The sequence below is a fragment of the Oryctolagus cuniculus genome, chromosome 15, assembly GCF_051225735.1.
Source record: "Oryctolagus cuniculus isolate XC-2025 breed Fujian yellow rabbit chromosome 15, ASM5122573v1, whole genome shotgun sequence".
In the NCBI taxonomy this organism is placed as follows: domain Eukaryota; kingdom Metazoa; phylum Chordata; class Mammalia; order Lagomorpha; family Leporidae; genus Oryctolagus; species Oryctolagus cuniculus.
The window spans coordinates 83,050,768-83,067,307 of NC_142881.1; the positions used below are offsets into that span (position 1 = coordinate 83,050,768).

General features: G+C 54.2%; 3 protein-coding genes across 10 annotated transcripts in view; 2 read left to right on the top strand and 1 right to left on the bottom strand.

The window, feature by feature from the left end:
- The window catches only part of LOC149122124 (uncharacterized), a 76,191-nt gene extending 69,364 nt beyond the window's left edge, over window positions 1-6,827 (top strand). For all 6 annotated transcript variants that reach the window (XR_016221145.1, XR_016221146.1, XR_016221140.1 and 3 more), the window contains one exon: window positions 1,736-6,827. The gene's annotated coding sequence lies outside the window, so the exon portion shown is untranslated. The remainder of the gene's footprint in view (window positions 1-1,735) is intronic.
- Window positions 6,828-8,696: 1,869 nt separating this feature from the next.
- LOC149122125 (uncharacterized) lies at window positions 8,697-15,390 on the bottom strand. Its single transcript, XM_089313676.1, has 7 exons — window positions 14,898-15,390; window positions 14,217-14,337; window positions 13,564-13,658; window positions 13,106-13,171; window positions 12,473-12,572; window positions 11,789-11,941; window positions 8,697-10,630 (listed from the first exon to the last, which is right to left on the bottom strand). Exons 1-7 carry the CDS (start codon window positions 14,907-14,909, stop codon window positions 9,483-9,485), a joined length of 1,695 nt encoding a protein of 564 aa, XP_089169802.1. The 5' UTR covers window positions 14,910-15,390; the 3' UTR covers window positions 8,697-9,482.
- Window positions 12,386-16,540, top strand: part of LOC149122126 (beta-microseminoprotein-like) — a 48,259-nt gene continuing 44,104 nt past the window's right edge. For all 3 annotated transcript variants that reach the window (XR_016221138.1, XM_089313677.1, XM_089313678.1), the window contains exon 1: window positions 12,386-12,507. The gene's annotated coding sequence lies outside the window, so the exon portion shown is untranslated. The remainder of the gene's footprint in view (window positions 12,508-16,540) is intronic.

The following is a 16,540-nucleotide window of genomic DNA, read 5'->3' on the forward strand; positions in this document are numbered from 1 at the left end:
AGTTGAAAATACCATGTTGAAAATGCATTTAATTTATTTACCCTACAGAACAGCCTAGCTCATCCTTGCCTGTCTTAAACATGCTCCAAACACCTATGTGAGCTGTCAGTTGAACAAAAACACAAGTCCTGGCCGGTGCCGCGGCTCAATAGGCTAATCCTCCACCTGCGGTGTGGGCACACCGGGTTCTAGTCCTGGTCAGGGTGCTGGATTCTGTCCCAGTTGCCCCTCTTCCAGGCCAGCTCTCTGCTATGGCCCTGGAGTGCAGGGGAGGATGGCCCAGGTCCTTGGGCCCTGCACCTGCATAGGAGACCAGGAAGGCCGCCTGGCTCCTGGCTTCAGGTCAGCGCGATGCGCTGGCTGCATCGCACCGACCGCGGCGGCCATTGGAGGGTGAACCAACGGCAAAGGCGGCCATTGGAGGGTGAACCAACGGCAAAGGGAGGACCTTTCTCTCTGTCTCTCTCACTGTCCACTCTGCCTGTCCAAAAAAAAAAAAAAAAAAAAAAAAAACCACAAGTCCTGTTTTATCATACAGTGTTGAGTATCTCATGTAACAGACACAGATGGACATTTTATAGACATGATGGGATGGGAAAACACAACATGGGGGCGTGATTACTGTGTCTATACTTAGTTTATAAATATGCTCCATTAGTTTTCTATTCCTGCCAAAACAAACTTAAGAAACTCAAATGCCGCAGACTTACTCTCTTGACATCTTAGTGTTCATGGGTCCAGAGTGGTCACACAGGCCAACACAGTGAATGGTCACACAGACTACAAGAAATGGCAGTAGGGCTCTTTCTGGAGACTCTAGGTAAGAATTATTTCCTTGACTTTTCCAACAGGAAGTACCTGTCTTCCTTGGATTATGACTCCATTCAGCCATCTTCAATGCCAATAATGTCATCTCTCTCCAACCCGTGTTTTCTCCCTAGTCTCTCTCTCTCTCTCTCTCTCTCTCACACACACACACACACACACCCACCCACCCACCATACTCAGAAAAGATTCTTTGCTTCTGAGGACTCAAGCATTAAGAAATGGATTATCCAGGATAATATGCTTACCAAGGTTTTTAATTATTTTTGAAACGAATTTTATTGATTTGTTTGATAAGCAAAGTGGCAGGGAGAGAGAGAGAGAGAGAGATCTTCCATCCATTGGTTTACTCCCCACATGGCCACAACTGCTTGGGCTAGGAGGGGCTAGGCTGAGGACAGGAGCCTGTAACTTCATCCAGGTCTCCCACATGGGGGAAAGGGGGAGCTGGATCAGAAGCAGGACAACCGGACTGGCACCAACACTCCAATATGGGATGCTGACATCACAGGTGGCAGCTTAACCCACTGTGCTGCCACTACGTAGGCCCCAAGGTCTTTAACCTTGAAATCACATGTACAAGGTCACTCTTGCTAGCTAAGGAATGTTCAAAGCAGTTTATTTGTGATAACCAAATATTGGAAAGGGCCCAAATGCCCTTTGGCGGGTGAATAGCTAAACCATGCTACACTCACACCATGCAATACTATGCAGTAATGAAAAGGGGACAGGCTGTGCATAGATCTCAAGGGCACTATGGCTAGTGGAAAAAGTTAATCTGAAAAGGTCATTGCCGGCCTGTGCTGTGGCATAGTAGGTTAAGCCTCTGCCTGTGCACCAGCATCCCAGATGGGCACTGGTTCGTGACCCGGCTGCTCTACTTCCCATCCGGCTCTTTGCCATGGCTTAGGAAAGCAATGGAAGATGGCACAAGTCCTTGGGCCCCTGCATCCACGTGGGAGTTCAGAAGAAGCTCCTGGCTCCTGGCTTCAGATCGGCTCAGCTTCGGCCATTGTGTCCAAATGGGAAGTGAACCATCGGATGGAAGACCTCTCTCTGCCTCTCCTCTCTCTGTGTAACCCTTTGGAATAAATAAATAAATCTTTACAAAAATACACTTGGTTTCGTCCAGATTTTGATGTAAATTGACTAAGGTGGGGACTGGGAATGGACACTTATTAGAACTCTCCAGATAATTCAAGGGCAGAGCTGAGGCTGAGAGCTACATCTCTAATCCTTGTTATTCTAAGTGTCTTCTTTGGGCCAGCAGCAACAGCACATGACCTAGGAACTGCTACAGTCTCCAAATCCCAGGCCCTACCTCGGGCTTCCTGCATGAGAAGTGCATTTTCACAACATCCCTGGTTGATTCTTAGACACATGGGGGTTTGAGAAGTACTGCTCTCGAGCAGGGTTTAATGCTGAGGAGCAGAAAACAAGAACAAAAGGAAAATTTTCAGGTTTAGACAGCAACTGTAACGAGAGCCAAAGACAAGGCTGCTGATGAACAGGTGGTTCCTTTTGTCTGCATTGTCAAGATGAGCTCCCGCATTGATCAAATCATGGGCTAATTGCCGACCTTCCTCCCTGTGCCCGTGGCTACAGATGAACTCAGTGATGGGAGCCGGGTTAACTGGCTGCTCAAAACAGTTCTCATTCCCTTCCTGGAGTGTGGATGGGACATACTAATGAGCCTCATCTGTGCCCATCCTAACGAGGCCATGCTGGGATTTCTCCAGCAGTGTCTTGCCTGCATGGCTGAAGCTGTGTGGAGTCCATGGCACCGCAGCATATAAACCAGATTCATTAATCCAGTTGTGTGTAGCCGTTTATTTGTGTGAGCCGATCTTATTGCGGGCATGGTTAAGAAGGCATTAGGGTATAGAGATGAAGAGGGCCTCCTTGGAGAAACTTGATGGACTAGGGGGTCAGAGGCTCTGAGAGACACTTAATGCCCAGTGTGAGGAGAGTGGTGGAAACCCCAGAAGGAAAGCCCCAGGACCACATTCGGAGGAGGTTCACAGTCAGAGAAGGTGATTGTCAGGATCATGTCAAGTCATTCCTGTTAACTCCCCAGGCTGTGAGGATGAGAAAGGGCAAGGGGGCATTAAGCAGACAGGGGGAAGAGAGAGAGCAAAGTCAGGAGGCATGAAATTTCTGGAAATCTTGCTTCTCTTTTTTTATATTCAGGGTTTGTAAAAAAAAAAAAAAAATTGGACCTAGAAGCTCAAATTGTTTTCTTTTGTGGAGAGTCAGGAGGGTGATTTATGCTTAATTTTGGGCTTGAAGCCCAAAATATTTCCAGTGTGGACAGAGACCCTAAAGGCTGCTACAGTCTGAACAGAAAAGCACAAAGCAAAAAGCAAATGAATGCACTGTTTTGAGTCTGGGGACTCCTGGCACATGGAGGTCTACTCAAGGTCACTTCTGATTTTTTCACCCAGGACAAGCAGTCAAACAACCTGCCCCTGGAGCCTTGTGACATAGGGATACACATGGAGGAGGCTGATAGCCAACAGGATGGAGAGTCCATGTCTCAGGAAGCAAACAGACCCAAAAGGCAAAAGGAGACCTTACAGGGACTAGACTCACTCTAGATGTCAGTCTCTGGAGCTCTGTATCAGAGATGGAGTCAGAGACATGGGTTCATATCAGAGCCTTGAAACCCAGCAACCATGAGAAAGAGAAAAAGTCTGAGTAAAACACCAAACACAAGGCCAAGTTTGATATAGGTGATCAACACCAATTCCCCTCCTGGCCACAGCTCCCTTTCCGTGCTAACGCTCTGGGAGCCAAACCCAGATTTCAGTGGTAACTAGCACTGTTTGCTTCTCTTTGACTTCTTGTCTTTAGTGAGAGCCTCTCTTACTGTTGGGTGAAGATCCATGGGACAGTCAACAAAAGCATTGAAATATCCCCCTCTCTTCCTTCCTTTCCTTCCTTGCTCCCTTCCACATTAAATGAACGCATTGCAGCTGTCTGCATTCTGAGGGCTGAAACACATTCAGAACGAATGCAAGGAATTAACATTCAAGGGATTATCTCCTTTCAACCCTCAACATAGCTCTATGAAGTAGGTAATAGCATACTATTCCCATTTTACAAGTTTAGAAACACTGAGGCATGTAATCTTGCCCAAGACCACTCAGCTCCCAAGTGTTGGAACTGATCTGTCCAAGTTTACCCTGGACTGGGCTGCTTTTAGTGGGGCTGTTTCTTATGCCTGTGGCTCAGTAGACACTGCAGAGACGTCTATATGACCTCAGATGCCCCAGTTGCCGTGGTGTCTGGGTCACCACCCGTGGAAACAGACTCCGATGATCTTGGAACAGTCCTGAGATGGGGAAATGTTGCCTTGGGTATGGGTTCTGTGACCTGAGACCAGATAGCCTAGGGCTGCCCGGAGAGGGTTCATGTGATGTGTCCATGTGTCTCATTTAGAGTGTGTGTTGTATCATGGGATCAACGCAGGACTCGGATCCAGGGAAGGGCACATGAGTCACAGCTGCAGAATGACTCCATTCTGTTGGATGCTAGCAGGCGAGTTAGCCTGAAAACAAGTTATGCTTACAGAAGGGTTGGATGAGTCCGTTGTGGACAGCCCTGAGTGTAGCGGGTCATTTCTTGTCCGTAATTACTCTGGCCTCTGTTGGGGATGGAAAATAAGGTTAATCCATTACAGTCTGTCCCTAGGGCCAAGACCCCCTTGGTTATTTCCGCTTTTAAAATCCCTTGTTTTATTCAAACGAATGCAATTATTGTTTTAAATTTGTAAATGAATATAATTAACAAAGAAATTCTAACTCAAGTACAGGATTACATTTATTTGGCATCTACTCCATTAATGTCTAGTGTTGAAAAACCATTGTTAATTGTGTGCGCACTGTTAATTAACTCAACATGTTTAATGGTTGTTTTCTTAAATAACTAGTAGGCCACATGTAAATGATCTTTCAAGCATTCACATTTCATTTTGTAGAAGAGTAAAGCACAGGACAGATTGCTCGACGCATTAGGTTGAACGCGGCCCATGGCTCCCTTGTGCTGTCTTAGGGAAATGGAAAACCCTCCTCACCACCTCAAGCGAATGCCCATACAAACCCAGAGGGGCCAACATTCCTACACTTGGAAATATTACCACATTGTCAAAAGAGCAGCAGATCTGCAATGTAAATTGTGAAACATATGTTGATTCCGTTTTTCCTGTAACAGTAAACTCAGCATTCTTTTAAGCTCAGAAACAAAAATCGTGACATCTAGCACTACCTGTACACGGGATGGGTGCTGGGGCAGTGCTGCCTGCAGTGTGGGCATCCCATATAGGTACCAGTTCATATCCTGGATGCTTCATTTCTGATCCAGCTCTCTGCTAGGGCCTGGGAAAGCAGTAGAAAGATGGCCCAAGTCCTTGGGCCCCTGTACCCGTGTGGGAGACCAGGAAGCTGCTCCTGGATCCTGGCTTTGGATTGGCACAGCTCCGGCCATTGAAGCCATCTGGGGAGTGAACCAGCAGATGGAAGAGCTCTCTCTGTCTGTCTCTGTCTGCCTCTGCCTCTGCCTCTTTGTAACTCTGCCTCTCAAGTATAGATACATCTTAAAAAAAATAAGGGGGGATGGGTGCCTTTTTCCATTTCACTCTCATAAAGGTCCTACAATTAATCTGTTTATCATCCCATTTTATATACCCAGGCAGGTAACATTCAGTTTCCCATGGTCACACACCTAGTGTAGTAGCCACTAGGGACACTTGGTGAACATTTCTTATTTCCTATTCATCTAAGTGGGATGGCCAGCAGTCTCCTTTTGTGGTCATAGCTTAAAACAACTAATTACCCAGGCTGAAACTGTGGTGCACAGAGTTAAGTTGCAACCTGTGGTGCCAGCATCCCATGTGGGAGCCGGTTTGTATACCAGCTGCTCCACTTCTGATCCAGCTCCCTGTTAATGCACCAGGGAAGGCAGCAGCAGATGACCCAAGTCCCTGGACCCCTGCGCCCACATGGGAGACTAGAAGAAGCTCCAGGCTCTTGGCTTCGGATTGGCCCAGCTCTGGCCGTTGTAGCCACTGGGGGAGTGAACCAGTGGATGAAAGGTGTCTCTCAGTCCCTCTCCTTCTCTTAAAAACATTACCCCACTTCTTGCTTGTTGAGCATCTGTCGGAGACAGAAGATTCATTCTTCAGCACACCTGGAAAACTCCTTCTGTAATCTTGCTTGGCATCATGTGTATTGAAACAGATGTTTTAGTCTGCTCAGGAGACAGGAGGGTGTGTTTTTGACTTTTGTGGTTTTTTTGTTTTGTTTTACTTATGATGCAGGGAGGCACCATGGTGAATCTAGAGGAAGGAAAGAGGGTGTGTGTGTGTGTGTGTGTGTGTGTCGAGAAAAAGATGAGCAAGTGCATGAGCAGGACCAAGTCAGAACTAGAGATGTGTAGAGCAGCACGTAAGAAAAGAACTGCACTACGATATGAGGGCTCTTGGAAAATGAATCTAATGAGAAAACTATGCATGGAAATAATAAAAGGTTCTGTAGCAAAACAAAAGAAACATCTAGGTATACTTGCAACAAAATATGCAAAATCTCTATGAGGATCACCACAAAGCTCCTAAAAAAGTCTCAAGGAAGAATTAAACCTTTGGAGACACATTCTATGGTCATGGATTGGAAGACTCATTCTAGCCCAGATAGCTGTATTTCTTCACTTGATAGACCAACGCAGTCTTAATCAAAATCCTATCAACAGGGCCAGTGCTGTGGCGTAGTGGGTGCTGGCATTCCATATAGGCGCTGCTTCAAGTCCTGGCTGCTCCTCTTCCAATCTAGCTCTCTACTATGGCCTGGGAAAGCAGTAGATGGTGGCCCAAGTGCTTGGGCCCCTACCATCTGTATGGGAGAATCAGATGAAGGTTGGGGCTCCTGGCTTCAGATCAGCACAGTTCCAGCTGTTGTGGCCAATTGGGGAGTGAACCAGCAGATGGAAGACCTCTTTCTCTCTCTCTCTCTCTCTCTCTCTCTCTGCCTCTCCTTCTCTGTGTAACTCTTTGAAATAAATCTTTAAAAAAAAATCCTATCAACATGTTTTACAATTACCAAACTGATTTTAAAATGTATGTGGGGATGAAGATACCCCGAAGATCCCACCTCCCATAATTGAAGATGAACATATTGGAGGATTGACGTGTCACAGCTTCACTAACTTAAGAGACAGCCAGTCATGGCATTGTGGGACTGGTGAGAGTCAGAATGGTAACCCCGGAAGAGACCTTCAGGAATACAGTTATCAGATCTTTGACAAGAAAGCAAAGTGATACAAAGGAGAAAATCTTAAGAAAGAGCACCAGGTTTGTGAAATCTCCATTCCAGGAGAGGGCAAAGGACTGTCACCAAAGGCAGGTGGCTTTCAATGGAGACGGATGCCTGCAGGTCACCCTGCACATGGCTGACCAGGGGAGGATGGTTCGAGGCCATAGGCACCAGGAAAGTCTCTAGGTGTGCGTTCCCATTAGTAACACTGTTTAGGGCATGCGCCTGGACAGGTGGATGCCTGCACATCTCTGAGTACACTGCGGTCCACCCAGGAAGCCAGGGCAGAGCAGGGAGCACAGGACAGGCTTGACCTGGACAGGGGCCTTCCCATCCACTTTGCCTGCCCTGTAGCAACCTTGCCTGCAAGCTCATCAGGCTCACATCTTCCCCCAGATAAGGAGCAGAAGAAGCAGGTGAAGACTCCAAAATATGGCCTTATGGTTCCCAGGAACAAGAGGACCAGCCTCGAGCACTGGAGAACAGGAGCAGGCTCAGGACTGGCCCATGGCTGTGGCTCCCCACCCTGGAGAGATGAGTCATCAGCACAGTAGCCACTTGTCACCCTCTATCTCGTCAGCTTCTGGCCTCAGTGTGATTCTGCAAAAAGCACCCTGTGGGGACCAGCGATTCTGAGCCCTTGGGGTCCTGCCACTGACACAGCCATGGCTCATTCAAGAACGGAGTACAGAGTGGTCAACTCCAAACCAGACTCAACAGCTAGAGAATCCTAGGCCTTCCAGACCCAGGGGAAAATGGCTATGACCTAACCTGCCCGATTGGGATGACCCAGGTGGCTTCTGATGAACAGGGCCTAGTCGCCTTTTGGAGGTCGTGTGGGTTGAGGAAGAGGCTACAAGTGTCAGGGACCCTTGGAGAACTGGGATGCTCTCTCTGCCCAAGGTAGGGTTCCAGACTCCTTCCCTGTGGAGCCTCCAGGCCAGGAGCCTCTGAGCCAGGAGTCTCTTCTCCCAACGTCAGGGGACACATTCTCCATGCTAATGACCCCTAGTGACAGCATGACCTGGAGAAGCTGAACCCACTGTGACAGCAGCCCAGGAGGCCTGAGCTGCTAGAGGGCATGTGGGCATCTGGCCAGCCAGGTGTGCCACCAGGACCACCTGGACATTCTGGGGCTGCCTCCACCCACTGGCATCCTGGTCTGTGGTCAGAAGTGCCCTGGGGTCCTCTTGCAGGCTCAGGCCATGAGATGCTGGATTGTGAGATGGGGCAGGGAGGAAAGAAGAGTGGGAACCTGGTGCCCACACACCCAGGACAGTGCACAGAGGTGATCATGGGCCTGGTCCCTTGGCTGGGCCCACACTCCTGAACTGTCCCAAAGACCACATGTACCCAGCCACTGCTGCTCCTCCAGTTTTCCCCTGGTCCACGCTGGGCACAGGTCAATCTCAGGAAGTGATGGAGCACCCCGAGCCGGGTCTCTGACTGCATCTGGAGGCTGTGGCACCTCCAGCCTCTTGCAAGGGACTCAGGGACCCTGTGTGGCAGCTCGGCTCCAGGGGTCACAAAATCAAAGGCATTCTGAAACAATTTAATACACAATCAACAAGGGGCAGAAGTTCCCGAGGGTTCCTTCACAAAGGCGGGAGGGGTATGTGGCAGCCCACAGGTGCCTGGGTTCATGTCCTATCTCATCTCCTGCTCTGAGGGTGCCCATAGCAACTGTGGCAGTGGACTGGCTCCTTGGCCGAGATGAGCCAGCGTGAGGCCACTCAGGGAGGGGGAGAGGAGCTCCAGAGAGGAGCCTTGTCAATTGGGGAGGCCACCAGGCATAGAGAAGCTAGATGCTGGCCGAGTTGAGCTAGGGTGAGGAAGCTCAGGGAGGGGAGAGGAGCTGCAGAGAGGAGCCTTGTCAGGCGGGAGGTGCTGGGCATAGAGAAGCTAGGCTTCTGGCCGAGTTGAGCTAGGATAAGGCCTCATGGTGAGGGAGTGGAGCTCCAGAGAGGAGCCTTGTCAATCAGGGAGGATGCCAGGCAAAGAGAAGCTAGATGCTGGCCGAGTTGAGCTAGGGTGAGGAAGCTCAGGGAGGGGGAGAGGAGCTCCAGAGAGGAGCCTTGTCCATCAGGGAGGCCGGCGGGCATAGAGAAGCTAGATGCTGGCCGAGTTGAGCTAGGGTGTGGAAGCTCAGGTGGGGGAGAGGAGCTCCAGAGAGGAGCCTTGTCAATCAGGGAGGATGCCGGGCAAAGAGAAGCTAGATGCTGGCCGAGTTGAGCTAGGGTGAGGCAGCTCAGGGAGGGAGAGAGGAGCTCCAGAGAGGAGCCTTGACCATCAGGGAGGCCGGCGGGCATAGACAAGCTAGCCTCCTTGGCCGAGATGAGCATGGGTGAAGCCTCAGGATGGGGGAGAGGAGCTCCAGAGAGGAGCCTTGTCCATCGGGGAGGCCGCTGTGCTCAGACAGCCTAAGCTTCTGGCCCGTCTGAGCTGGACACCTGGTGGGCTGTTCTTCCCCTCCAGGTGCCCACACACATCCAGCTCCTCCATGGAATGGGCAGCAAGGAGGCCTCGAGCCAGGGAGGGCACACAGGCCTGGTCTCCCAGTGCAGAGCTGGCTCCTGCAGGCTCCAGCCCGTGAGTGTCCCCAGAGTGCATGGGGCTCCCATGCAGGGAGGGCGTCTTCAGCCCTGCTCCCAGGGCTGGCACAGCCTGCATGGGCCCGGGATCCAGGGGCTCTGAGGCAGGTGGGGGAGGGGCCCTGAGACCCTGCTGGCCACCCAGCTCCAGGGGCCAGAAATCAGCGCCTTTGACAGGCGGGCTGAGATTTGGGAGGCCCCCCCATCGGGACAGGTCTCCCCTGCTCTGCAAGCTCTGTGGGGCCAAGAGGCCTGGGCCATGCAGAGACTCTGAGGACTTCACAGACAGGGCTGGGGACGAGGGCTCTGGGGAGGCACCCTCTTCACAGCCTCCCTCCTCGTCCTCTTCAAAAATTGTCTCGGGCAGGACGAATCTCAGGTCCCGAAGCAGCTTTGGCCAGGGAGACGCAGGACACTCAGCAGCCTGGTCTTCCTCCCCTTCCTCCTCCTCTTCGTCCTCTTCCTGCTTCTCCAGGCCGCTGTAGTACTCCTCGTCCTCAGAGTCGGAGTCATCTTGGAAGGTTACGTTGAGTTTGGTCAGGGAAGTCCAGCGCCGGAGGGGGCCTGGCTCGTCCAGCCAGGAGCACTGTGGGCCCGAGAGGTGGGCGGCGCCCCCTGACCCTGAGGCCCCCGTGGAGGAGCCCTGGCCGCGGGGCTGGGTGCTGCTCTCGCCACGACTGCCCTTCTCCTCCTTGGTGTGTTGCTTGGAGTCGGGCTGGACGGCAGATCCGAGAGGACCGGTCTCCCCGGGGACAGAAGCTGAAGCCCCCGCTGGCTCCTGGGGAGCTGCAGCAGCAGGGTGACAGCCTTTGCGCTCAACGATGGTCTTGATGGACACTGGTGGGGGAGCGCGCTCCTGAGAGCCAGGCGGCACCTGCAGGGCTGGGCTGCCATCTTCGGTTGGCTTATCTGGAAAAAAAACAGATGGGTTTAATTTCTCCACGGCCACCATCTGGCCTGCAGGGTGCCTGCCCTGACCTGACCCTTGGGGTCCCCATTACTCGGTATGATGCTCAGGACACCTCCAGCCTGCTGGCCGCAGAAGGAATGGTGCATGCAGCCTGGGCCATGGGAATGACAGGGACACCTCTGGTTCTCCCCTCAAAGCCCACAGACTGGACAGGCCTTGAGCCCCCCACCTCACTCTCTCATCTCTGGAGACTGCTGGCACCAACTCAGGACCCCATTACCTACCCCACCTGAAATCCTGGGCCCTAACAGTGCATTGGCTGAGTTACCCGCATCTGAGTCCCTCCTCAATTGTAGGAAGGGAACTGAGCCTAAGATGATGGGGGTGAGAGCTGGGGGTGTGTGGCAGACATGGGGTCTGGCCAGGCCCTCGGGGACAGGGAATGTGGTTTCCAAAGAGGTGGCAGGGGTTCCCTGTGTCCTCTGCCCCTGGGCCACAGTCCCTTTCCCGGTGAAACTGGGCTGTCATTGCTTCTGTCTCACGAGCACCCAGGGGAGGCAGCACCTGGAAGCACAGTGGGGACTTCCCAGTGTCTGAACAGGCTGCCCCTGGGCCCCCACTGCCAGCCTCTAGAGCTGGGACAAAGCCATCTCTGCTCTGCATGGGGACCCAGGTGCTCAGGTCCTTGTCAGCAGGGGACAAGAACGGGGACCCCTCTGCACCAGAGCCCAGAGGCCACTGCTGCTCCGGGTCCTGCTGACTTCTGTTGGCCCAAGGCTAGGACTGCAGAGCCCACACTCAGCTGAACTTGGGTTCTGCCGTGGGGGCCCCCAGCGCCTGCCTCTGTGCCCACCCTGCTCACAGGAGTGGACTCGGCCCCCACTACTGGGTTCAGGGCACGTGGGCCTTCCAGGGGTCCTCAGATGGCTGAAGGAGATCCAGTGCCGGCTGGACCACCCCGCAGGAGGATCCAGGGAAGCTGCCCGAGGCCCCGCCAGGCCATGCTGTCAGAAGCTCCTGAAAGCAGAACTGCTGAGCCCAGGGAGGACAAGGAGGACTAGGAAGAGGTGAGTCCCTGGGTGGGGCTGCCAGGGCCTGGCACTCCCACTACTGACTCCCCCAAGGGAGCATGGGACGGGGCCGTGTGCTGGACTCACCTTCGGGAGGCAGGAGGCACTGCAGCTTCCCCAGCTCACGCATGGAGGCCCGCAGCTGCCTGATGACTGCATCCTCGCTCAGTGACCAGGCCTGCTTCAGGGTCACCTGCAGGAACTCCCGGATGTGGTCCCTGGACATCTTCATCAGGCGCTCTAGACATGGGGGTGGGTGTCAGGCTAGGAGGAGCCCTAGGCATGGCGCAGCCACCATGGCTGCTCCAACCCTTGTTTCTGCTGCAACCCCTGACCCTGGCCCTGTCCCCCACTTGCTGGCCCTGAGGCTCAGCCTCAGCTTGGACCACCCTCAGCAGGACAGGGCCTGCCTGGTCTGCACAGCAGGCTCCTTCCTGTGTCTGCTGGGCCTGGGGAAGCTCAGCTCTGCTCAGAGTCACAGGCCACCAGGTCAAGAGAGCCAGGCAGTGGGGAAGGAGCGCATGCAGGAACTCCTGGATGTGGTCCCGGGGCATCTTCAACATGGGCTCTGGACATGGGGGTGGGTGTCAGGCTGGGAGGCGCCATTTTTGGGGGTTGGGGATGAAACGGGATTCGCAATGCCCCCTAAGCTGGCCAAGAACTCAGAAAACTCGTCCCTCCCCTAGGTTCTGCTCACCCGGGCCAAGCATGGGACCCCCCCCAACTCCTCCATCCCCAGCACCCAGGCCTCTGTGGGCCCTGAGGACTTACTTCGGTGGACCTTGAGGACGGTGTACACCATGCCGGTGAGTACGTGCGCGCCCTCAAGGATGTAAATGTCGAACATCCGAAGTGCCAGGGGGAACGGCACCTGGGGAACAGAGGCATTGGAGGACCCCGCGCGTCAGGGCCTCAGTAGGACCCACAGTGGGTGGGTGTGCAGTGTCATAGGGCATCCTGGCTGTGCCCTAGAAGCCCAGAGAGAAAGAGCACCAAGGCCTATCCAGGACCCTGGTGCCACGCGGACTGCTCTGCACACTTTGGAAGCCACCCTGGAGATGCCAGACAGCCCAGGGACCTGGGGGAGGGGTCAGCCCTTGGGCTGTGCTGAAACCAGCCTGTGGCACCCAGGGTCTATGGATCTGCTGCCTCTCACTGTAGGGCTCTGGCCTTTGCCAGGCTCTCAGGATGGGTCCTGGTGGGACCTGTCCCCTCCTTGCTGTCCCTGAGGCTCAGCCTCAGCTTGGACCACCCTCAGCAGAGCAGGGCCTGCCTGGTCTGCACAGCAGGCTCCCTCCTGTGTCTGTTGGGGCTGGGGGAGCTCAGAGTCAGAGGCCACCAGGTCAAGAGAGCCAGGTACTGGGGCAGGAGCTTCCCTGGGCAAGGGGTCCCTGGGGCACTTACCCCATCCAGGAAGCACTGGATGTACCAGTGGGCAGTGTAGTCCTCAAGGCACACACCCTCCTTCTCCTGAGAAGAGGCAGAGGGGGCTCAGGGCCCAGGGCCCAGGGCCCAGGGCCCAGGCCTGACTCCCTCTAATCTGAGCCCTGTGGCAGAGCCCCTGGGTGCAGGAAGCCCAGCAGCAGGTGCATCCCCCCTCCCAGCGATGCAGATTCCTGAAAGGACACAGGTCCCTCAGTCCACTCTACCCTGGGGACAGCATCTCCCTTCAATCTACACAAACTCTGGGGGAACAAGTGGTGGAAAACACACCAACACCCAAGCTGCCACAGACCCCAGTAACAAGGAAAGTCTTGGTGAGGACGTAGCCTCCCCTGGCCCAGGAAGCAGTCAGGACCCCTCTCTGTCCTCCGCTCCCTCAGCACAGAACCCCCGAGGGGAGAAAGGCGATGTTTACTTACCAGGTGTTTCTCCAGGGAGGGGAGCACGCGACGCATGATAGCTCCCAGGTGGTGCTGGAATCGCTCCAGTTTTGGGGAGTCCGGTGTGTAGAAATCTGAGTAATAGCAACCCCCCGGCCCTCACTTCAGAGTGTCTTCCCGGGAAGGCTGGAAAGTCAAAGGCTTGGGGCGGGTTCTTTCTGAACATGGAGGGTCAGGGGAAGCTCTAACAGGCAGGGGAGCCTCAGGGGAAGGGGGGGTACAGCTGACAGCCCAGGGCAGGCTGCCTAAGGTGACCTCTGGGCTGACTGCAGTCACACTGGGTGCCTCAGGGCCATCTGGACACTCAGGGTGAGGAGGGGTCACCCTAGAATGGATGCTCCTTCTGCAAGGGTGTGGCTCAGTGGGTGGGAGTCTGAGTAGAGATGTGAAGCAGTAAGGCCAGTAGAGACCTAAGGGTCATTTGTCAAAGACAAGGCACAGGACCTTTGTGTGATGGGAAGTGAGGGGTATGGCTTGGTATTGGGTCCTCTGCCGGCCCTGGCTTCTAAGAAAGCATTCTGAGGGAGACTGCCCTATGCAAGAAGCAGCCAGTGAGGGACAATGTCCCAGTCACTTGTCTGCATGCCCATCCCTGCACTTGCAGGACCACGCCCACCACACCCATCACCCACCATGCATCGCGTGCTGGCTGTCCCCCATGAGCTGGACTAGTGCCCAGAAAGCATCCTCTTCACTCAGCCACATCAGCAGCAGGGCTGCCACGTGGCTTAGGCCCTGGCTGTAGCCCAATTCCTGGAAGAACACAAAACACATCAGAGGGACCTCCCTGGCTGGGATGATCTCACGTGGCAAGGGTGACCTCTCCTGGGAGAGCTGAGCATTACCACCAGGCCCCACTGCTGCCCCTTGGGTGTCAGGATCTCTCAAAGTTCCTGGAGAGAATCCTGCAGGGTCTGAGCGCAGGCTGTGCAGGGTTAAGAAGAGGTATGAGCCCCACCCCAGATGTCAGGAAGGGGAAGACTGTTGTGGGAGTGCAGACTGCACACCCGTGATGGCCTCTGGAGCTCTCTGCTGCACAGGTGCCCTGCTGGGCCCCACTGCAGACGTGAGGAAGAAGCACCATAGTAAGGTCTGCCTGGGCCAGAACAGAGCCCAGCCCAGGAGAAGGCTTCCGTTCTGCCCCAGAACTTGAGGTTGGGGCCAAGGAGGCCATGAGCTTGAACTCTACCCCTCAGTCTCTGCCTTGTGGATTAGAGAGGCCCCCTCAACCCAGGCTAGGATTTCTGTGACCAGGGGCACCCTGCATGGACAGCTCTGGATATGACCTTGGAACGTTATCGCAGAATACTCACGGGGTTGTACATTGAGTATGCGAGGAGCACCTCAAATAAGGAGCGTTGTCTGGAAGAGAGAGGACAGAGGCTGTGCGTCCAGTGCTGCCGAGGCTCTCAGTGTGGCTCTGCCTAACAGAGCCTGACAGCCACACGCAGGGCCCTTGATACTCTGCTCATGAGCAGTCCACCGTGTGGGTGAGTGCTGCCTGCAGGGACATGCACATCTCCCAGGGTGCAGTCATGTGCAGTTTCGTTTCCCCAGGTGGGTGTTCATTGCAGAGGTGAGCGTCCCACTGTGGGAAGTGCAGTCCCGTGGGTCTAAGCCATGGAGAGTCAGCCTCCCATGCACGTTCATTCTGATAGGGAGCAGCTCCTGTGGCCTATCTGTTCCCCATGAGCCTCTGTGGCCAAACTCCCCACCTCCCCCAGCCCGTGGACACCACTGCCCTGTTGTGTGTCCTGGAGTTTGGCCTCTTGCAGACGTCCTGTGAGTGGATCATAGCACGTGTAGCCTTTGAGGGATGCTTCCTCTCTTAGCAGGATGCACCTGAGATGCATCCAGGTGAGCCCAGGGCCGAGCCTCGTCCTGCCTCTCACTGAATCCCGTTCTCGGATTCAGCTGTGACACGGGTTGCTTATCCGTTTCCCCACTGAGCATCGTGCAGGCTAGTCCTGCGTCCAGTGACTGTGAACACAACCCTGAATCTTGCGTGAGGGTTTTATGCACTCAGCTGTTCTGGTGGTTGTGTAAATGTGCATGTGTGCTGGGGGTTCATGTGGAAGGTGTGTGTCTCTCATTGTGAGAAATGGCCCTGGGTGCTGCTGGGGGCCTGGGCACTGTGCTCTGTTCCTGCAACGAACCGGAATTGCGCTCACCTCACGTTTTCCCCAGCACCCGGTGTTCAGTGGTCTTAGTTCCCCCATTCTCACAGCTGTGCGCTGGTGCCCCGTTGTGGTTTAGGTGCTAAGCATGTTTTCACGCGTTGAGTAGGAGAGTTGTGTGTGCCATCATGCAGGGGCCCTCCTGAGCCTTGGCCCATGTCAGGGCAGGGAACCCTCATTTGCTTTCTTATTATTGAGATTTACAAACTTCATTTTCTGTATTTTGCAAATACTGTCTCCCCTTGTGTTCCTTTTCATTTCATTCCCACCAAAGTGTCTTTGGGAAAGCAAACTGTTCAGTATAAATAGAAGGCCATGGATCCATTTTCTGTCCAAGAGGAATTATGCTTTAGGCTTGAGCCCACGTCTCTCCTAGGACCCCATGTGTCCCAGGACCCTTGCACCTCCCTCCCCCAGGGCCCCTCCAGCCCAGAGGCCTCACTTGGCTCCGTATCGCTCTCGAAACATGATGTGACTTCTGAACGTGCGTGCTACATCTTCATCGATCTGTTGGACTTGATCTGAGCACAACCTGGCCCGTTCCTTCATCTCCTGCAGGGCAGGGCCAAGGGGGAGGGGCCAGCCTCAGGACGAGCCAACCCCCACTGTCACACAAGCACCCCAAAGCCACATCAGCTCTTCTGGTTGGCAGGGAGAGTTCCCCTTGAGGGAAGCTCATTCCCCTGATCCACGGAGGGTCATGGGTTCCCCACTCACCTTAGTGTCCACGCCACCCCCAGTGCCCAGCAGAGGGGCCACTGTGGACCCGCTACAGTCAG

Excerpts from the sequence above, each read along its gene's own strand:
- LOC149122125 (XM_089313676.1), bottom strand. Across the intron at positions 13,172-13,563 it reads CCTCCCTGGAGAAACACCTG|GAGAAGGAGGGTGTGTGCCT; the intron begins GTAAGTAAACAT and ends GCCTCTTCTCAG. Across the intron at positions 12,573-13,105 it reads TCCAGTGCTTCCTGGATGGG|GTGCCGTTCCCCCTGGCACT; the intron begins GTAAGTGCCCCA and ends TCTGTTCCCCAG.